At 39.0% G+C, this 7,778-nt stretch overlaps 1 protein-coding gene across 1 annotated transcript; it reads right to left on the minus strand.

Moving 5' to 3' along the window:
• Positions 1-7,555, minus strand: LOC128893811 (uncharacterized). The gene is made up of 4 exons (XM_054155054.1): positions 7,423-7,555; positions 3,030-3,153; positions 1,599-1,862; positions 1-375 (listed from the first exon to the last, which is right to left on the minus strand). The coding sequence occupies exons 1-4, from the start codon at positions 7,423-7,425 to the stop codon at positions 320-322; spliced, it is 447 nt and encodes a 148-aa protein (XP_054011029.1). The 5' UTR covers positions 7,426-7,555; the 3' UTR covers positions 1-319.
• Positions 7,556-7,778: the final 223 nt, after the last annotated feature.

The raw sequence follows: 7,778 nt of genomic DNA on the forward strand, positions 1-7,778 counted from the left end.
TAACAACTTATCATCGCGTGTTATTTCAATGAATATTATCCTCGTGCCTTTGAGATTTAGCCTTCGCTAAATACAAGTTGCCTACGTAAGTCGAGGACGCACCAACATCCAAATAGAGAAAGGCAACGTTAGCAATGATATTTGCGTGCGCACATCTTCAACGAGCTGACCGTGCTCCATAGGCGTCGAAATAGTTCTACGATCATTAGCGCTGCAAAAGTTCGATGTCGATCGGAATATCGATGGCGTTGCGGTATTTCCCTTCGTGAAACTTCAAATAATACCTTTTCCCTTTTGATGCTGCTTACCCAGAGTCGCGTCAGCCCTGTTTCGATGTACTCGGTGCGTTCGGATCTTGTCCATTATTAGGCTGATCTGAAATTAATATATTTTTATGAATGTCTGATGGTCTAATTACGGATGGTTTGATCTCTGCGCGAGGCTGGTAGCAATTTTATATTGCACTAGCTGTGCGTGGAATATCATTCTTATTCTACAATATCTCCACCCCAGCGTCATCGTGTCCAAATGTTGCCACAGACTTTCTTTTTATTTAAATATTATATGGTGCGAATTTCAGCCAAATCGGACCACGAGTAAGAATTTTCGAAAAAGCGACACCTAAGGGGGTCTAACACAAACAAAAACAATCCTCAGTGCAACACGATCATATGGTGTGAATACAGGCTGTCCCAAAAATGTTGGAGTTCCTTGAAAGGGATGGTTCCGGGGGGTGATTTGGAACAACTTTTTCCTTAGCGAAAATGTTAAGGAGATATTAACCCTTGGCTTCGTTAAGGAGATATTAACCCTTTGCGCTCGGGTGGCGCCTCTAGGGCGATATATGTAATTTAAAAGTGATTTTGTGAACGTACAATTTCAAATTCACTTACATCAGAATACAACTAATTATTAATTGAAATACATACAACTAATTATTAATTGAAATAATAATACATCGAGTCACGAACGTTCGTAGATGTTTTCCTTCGAAGTAGAGTTTCTGGTTTCACAGAAATTTATTATAAAACTGGACTGGATTTGATTCTATAGAAAAATGCCGGTGGAGCGGCCGCAGTAGTATAGGGTCTGTCCTAGACAGCCGCGCTCGTACGATACCGCGGGCGCTCCACCGGCAAATCTACAATGCCTAATGTTTCTTTAGGTTTCATTTCTTTGGAGCTCGAAGTGTCAATAAAATGATTGTCGGCGAGGTAAAGGTGACCTTATTCTCAAATCTAGATAGCTTAGAATTCATGGCAATCGAATGCTAAGAAACATCTCGAGTTGCTAGCGGATAGCAGAAAAGTAGACCTCGAGTGCAAAGGGTTAATATATCTCCTTAACGAAGCCTCGGACAACATTTTCGCTAAGGAAAAAGTTGTTCCAAATCTCTTCCAAAACTCCAACATTTTTGGGACACCTTGTACGTGTGTGTTCACATGGCTGTCAACACTACAAAATAATTTTAAGAAGTTTGTTCGTTAGTTCAACACGTCTATACTTTTATGCGGAATACAAATCCTTAAAAATAAATCTTGTTCTTCTGCGCGTATGTTAATAACCCCTTAAGGTAATTTACAATTTTCGTTTTTCACCTGTATTCGTGGAAAGCTCGTCGAAACGGTCCGGCAAGTCTAATATTCCGGTTTCGGCGTGACGTCCCATAATATTCGGCAAGGCATTCCTTCTGCCAGTTCTTCCGGTCGTGAGGAACTCTTTCGCCCCTTCGCCGTTTTCATACGAGCCTGGAGTCACCGAACCACTTCCTGTGGGGCCGGGATCCTTCGCGTCAGGTACATTGCCGATCTCATCGGGACTGATTGGTCCCGAACGTCTCGGCGTTAGCATCTTCTTCAACGCTGCGAACAGATCAGAGTTATTTTAATTGTCGCGTTACTCGTACGCGTTCTTAACATGGGATACGGATTATTTATTTGGCGCTAGCTCTATCGAATATTTAATATTTCGATGTTCAGATTTAGCGACGTTAAATCGATGTGTACAATAGTTGGACGCAGCATTCGTTTTTAAAGCGTAATATGTTAGTAAGCTGTGTAACAGGATTCGCGCTGATAGGTGAAGGCGCACCCTAGCGGATAATAAATGCTCGAGAGTCCTCGGTGCGCTATGCATACAGCTGATAGTATAGCGAACCTTTCAACAGAAGTTATTACTTTGTAGCACAGTAAACGACCCTTCCATTAGCCTAACGCTGATAAGGGAAGTACGCAAACTGTAACACGAGTTTCCGAATGAAACATAGTAGAGATGATGATCGTCATTGACATGTGTTTGATATTTGCGATGCACCTCACTGTGGTGGATTTACACCGCAATATAAACAAATTGATCCTTGAGTAAAATAATTGGTGGGTTGGTAGGTTAGGTGGTAGAGTAAAACTGTCTAACCAGGCTTCACCTAATCAGGAATATCCTTTTCGATGAGGGAAGAAAACTAGGAGAGTCCCTCTCCTTGAAGTCATAGAAAGATGATCACCATGGAGATTATTACGTTCTACCATCATAAGTTTGTTCATCCTAAATGCATACAACTCTAGGCTCTTGAATTCGATATTTTCCTTAAAGACATTTTTAGAAAAATGTTTTGAAAAAACTTTTTCCCTAATATAAAATTTGCTACCATTTTTATGTTAATATCCCGTAGACGCCGGGATGTTTGGAGGTCGATCGGGAATTACTTATATCAACATCAGGCGGACCAAGCACTTGTGAGAAACGCGCGGTACACGTGGTGTCCCTCTAGCACTAAAGACAGATTTATTCATTTCGAATAAATTTGGTAGAAATTTGTGAGCCATGTATGTCTGAAATAAATAAGTTAAATAAACTCAAGCATTCAAGTTTCGGATTCAAAATTATGCTAGTGTTAGATAAAAGCAAACCGAGCAGCATGATCGGTAGTATTAGTTCGCGAATGTAAAGCAAACGATATCGGTTCGAGATTAATGCAAATGCACGAGAGTTAGAAAAAAAAGTCTGGCACAAACACTTTGAACAGAAGATACCTTTTGCACGAATAAGGTGCTTCCTTCGATATCCTTTAAACGTCGAATAACTGGAAACCGCATGGTAATCTGTCCCTGTCGGCGATGAAGCGTCGTCATCTCGCAAGAGTTTGCGCAGCTTCACCTAATCGAGTGTTTTTCACATTACAAAACAAATCACACGATAAGCGGGATTCACGGTGTCAATCTTTCGTAAAGAAGGCTTAGGAGAGCTGCGAGTGACGCGCAGTGAAAGGCAACGACCTGAAAGGGGCATATACACCAGCGAGCGTGAACAAACATTGAATTTTAAATCTTTAAAAAGTGTGTATATGTCCCCTTTAGGAAGCAAATTGTTTCAGCCAGTTTAAAGATACTTTTGGTAACGATTTTGTTCAAATTTAAGACTGGTCTTGGTGCGACTTTAAATCAATGCATTTAAAAAAAAAAAAAAGAGAAGAACGTAGAGATCATTAATTTGAATATATTTTGTAGTGTTCCATTTTTGTACATTTAATGATATTAATAATAATGAACGAACAAGCATTTAATTGCCGTTCGAGTCAATTCGCAACGACGTTGACGGTCATCTACGTGTATTTCGATCGAATTTCGCCAACTTCTCGACACGAAGGTTTCCTCCTCGAGGACAGGAAAGACGAAAGTTCCTGCGCTATTTTTAGCGGGTCAGGTGGTCCTTTATGCGGTACGTATTCGTATTGAAACAGAAGAACAATGACTGCACGCTCAAAAAGCTCTAGTTTAGAAGAGGAAGCGTTGAATCGATAAACAATAAACGAGATGGACAATTATAACGAGGACGGTAATAGCAATACTCGTTGATTTTCATCGATCTGGTACCGAAAATTTGTACACTAGATGGCGAAAGACCGTTGATAACGAGGGTGATTGTATAATTAATTAAAAAGTTGTTTGAATTTAACGTAAAAGAAACGACGCTACTTCCCAGTCTACTTTAAATAGAATTAACTATAAACAAGTTTTATCGTAGGAAATTCAAAACATAAAAAAAAAACTCCTCCCTCGAGAGGCTAACGTACTTTTGCGTTATGTTTAAAAATGTTTTAGTTACTGTTTATTGTTGATACGGATCTTGGAGCGGTTCTTAATCTTTATGTACCTTGTTACATGAAAAATATGAAAAATGAAAAATTGGACGAGGCAACCTCCCTTTCCCCTGCTTGAAACCTCCCTTTCCCCTATTCTAATAAGAAACATTAACCAATCTGACCCTATAATCGTATTAGAGTAAATTTGGAGCCAATTTAGCACATGGAAAACTTTGGTGGCGAGCGTCGCCATCGAAATTCGATAAATAGCACCTGGCGAGGAATCGGAGCCAACTCGGAAAGCATCAACGCTACTATTTACTTTAGAACAATAATCTTCGGTGTTTCACGCCGGCATAGCTTGGCCAAGGAAGCCAATCAATAGTCTCCTGACGATAACACCGTACAAAATCCATTCGAGGAACACCAACCGAACCTGAACTCCCAACAACAGGCACATTGCATGATGCAAAGCGTGACATTTTTTCTCCTGAGCTGTACCGCTTCGAAGTAAAATCCCTTTTCTTTTCTTGTTCTTCATTCATCGAGGCAACGTTCACGAGGATTTGAGAAATTATAAACAGCAGCAGAAATTTGAAATTGCCGTCGAAATAATTTAGACGGAAGTTGAGCTCGTAAGGTTTAAGATCGATTCAGACTATACGACACGTTCCGGCAACGACACGTACCGGCACCGACACGACAAAACATTAAAACACGCGTTTTAATGGAACTATTCACACTATTCCCGTTGACGGAACGTTCAAGTCGGTGTCTGTCAAGTGCGAATAGTTCCATTTCCATAGTTCCGTATTTTAATGTTTTGTCGTGTCGGTGCCGGTACGTGTCGTTGCCGGAACGTGACGGTCCGTGTCGTATAGTCTGAATCGACCTTTACTCGGAAAGAGGATTTTCCGTTCGGTAACTTTGTTATCGAATACCGGTAAATTGTAAACTCAGAAAGATAAACTAGCGCAGCTCGAGCCGTCTCTAGACGAAGATAGATGGATCTGAGCGAACAGCACATTCGCGAATACCTCCGTAGTATGTAATCATAAACATCCGATAATTGTATCCACAAACCGCCCGTTAACCACTTCAATAATTGAATACGAACATCGCACGTTGGTTGCTGGCGTGTACAATCTGGACGTTAGATACTCTGTTGCAGCTTGTATTATTTTCAATAAATCCGAAAATCACTTTCTGAAATAAACGCTCTGCAGTTTGTATGTTATTTATTCATTTTCAATGCAAGAGCACGATTTCATTCTCGCTCGGTTACTAGTTCAACAGTAATAATTAGACCGCGGATCTTTATGCATTTATAGGAAATTCGAATATGCAAGAAACTACAAAATGCAAACAATATGCAGGAATATAAAAACAATTGAAAGTTAAGTTCGTGTTATAACATTTGCAGAATAAAATAAATTCCTATTTACGTACGTAACAAAAATTAGCACTGTTGAGTTATATTGCTAGCGAATATACTCCAAAAAGTTTTCGATTCGGAATGGAATGACTCAGCTATGTATAAACTTATATTAGGGCTGGAAATGGGTATATTAGTACATATACTGGCAATGGTTGCCAACTTCTTGGCTATTTGCTTGGATTGCTGAGAGCTGAGACATGTTTTTGCAAGTATGTCGCTCGATTGTTCCCCCGGTATTTAAGCGCAGTGTGTTTATTTACACGTGGACAGCCTTCCAAGGGGCGATTCCACGTGCCAAAATAAGAAGAAAATCAGGGAATAACAAACTACGTTTACAACATTTTTATTTTCTGATCTATGAGAAAAGTATTTATAATATATACAATTATTACAGATTAGAAAATATAAATTGCTCTGAAATACACTGTGCTTTCTATTATTTATTTGTCCGAATCGTAGCATTTTTATATTAAAAGTAAAATTTGAATATATACAATGCAAATATTTACAATGCAATCAAAAGTATTGTGACGAAGGAAACAGTTTCGATTTGTATCGTAAAATTCAAAAAGCTTGTATTTTTCTTTTTTAGAAATAATGTGTTCTTATTATTTTTATTAAAATAAGGTTATTATTATCATTATGTTAATTACTATGAAAATACAATGCTTCCAGCTTGAACACTGAAACACTGAAGTACATGCTACGAAACAACGAGAAATCAATTATTCGTCCAAGTATCGCTGACGTTTCTCCGTTTTTCTACAGACTTACTCATGCAACAACCCTGAAAAGACAGTAATCGATTCGCTCGGATCCTCCGCACTTACGCGGTTGCAAGAATAGAGAAACTGAATCTTTACGTCATTGTCACGTGCAATGACGTCGTGAATTCGTCTACGATTCAAGATACTCGAGCGTACGATTACACGGGACTCAAAAAATTAATTAGCGGATCAATACCTCGCTAAATCTCTCGGAGCAGCGTTACCTCTCAGCTTGTTATTCGTAAAATGCGAATTGTCATGTAAACACGACGTCCACTGGGTAAACGAGAACAAAATGGTAAGAGAAACGGCAACCGGTAACAGAAGAGAAGAGAATGCGAAAAATGATAAATGACGGACAGACGCTGGCGAGCGAAATTTCTATCCGCATACAAAATTTGAATAACAAGTAAAATAAACTCGTCAAAGAAAAATAAGTCGTGGTCCGATATTCGTTAAATTAAAATTTGAATTCGGTGTGTGTAATGAAATTACACATATTTTATGAAATACATAAATCTCTGCAACAGTTATATATATATATTGTTTTGATACAAATGCACCTATATATATATATTAAAATAATAACAATTTGTTTTGATAATTTGTATATATATACACATGTATATATGTATATATTTGTGTTGATAATATGTATATATATACATATATACCTATACATATATAGGTGCATTTGCATCAAAACAAATTGTTATTATTTTAATTATTATCATTCACATTACAGAATAATTACAGAAACTAGTATCCTGATTTTGTTTCTTAAATTGTACGCCTTAATAACAGAATATTAAACAAGTGTTCTTTTACTAACATTTCACGAAATATAAATCCGCGCGTATCGCATTCCGAATTTTTTAATTTTCTCCATCAAGCGCACTGTGCGTTCTCTCAATTAAGCGGTGACTAATAAATGAGCCGAGTATTGCGTGACAGGAGTACGCAGCAAGCCCGGACGCATCGAAGCGGAACGTTTACTGAAAAAAAAAAAACTTAAGACGCACTTCCAAAATGCGGAGCACTGGCGAGCGCAATAGACAAGAATAACACGGCTGACGCGATAATCGACCGCAAACGACTACGACATGACGCGCGACGTTAGGCGTGATTCATAAACTCACCATCGGGATGTAAATAGGGTTCGTTTTTCTGTGTGCGTAGTTCGTTATCACTGTGCACCGTGCAGGCCAACACACGCGTCTGCAGTCGGATGTCCACTGCCAGCGTGGACGCGACACACAGCGTGCACGCCGGTTGTAAACCAGCCGCCCGCGAATCGATACTGCGCGAGCGAAGGCACACAGCCGTTTCACGAGAGAAGAGTACACGGTGTGCACGATACACGGTACATTCGGCACAGGTGAGAGTACGACGGTCGCGATGGTCAGTCGTGCTCGAGAAATCCTTGCCGAACGTTTTTTCTTTCTTTTTTATTATTATTATTATTATTATTATTATTATTATTATTATTATTATT

This window comes from Hylaeus anthracinus, unplaced genomic scaffold (assembly GCF_026225885.1).
Source record: "Hylaeus anthracinus isolate JK02 unplaced genomic scaffold, UHH_iyHylAnth1.0_haploid 3, whole genome shotgun sequence".
Lineage (NCBI taxonomy): Eukaryota > Metazoa > Arthropoda > Insecta > Hymenoptera > Colletidae > Hylaeus > Hylaeus anthracinus.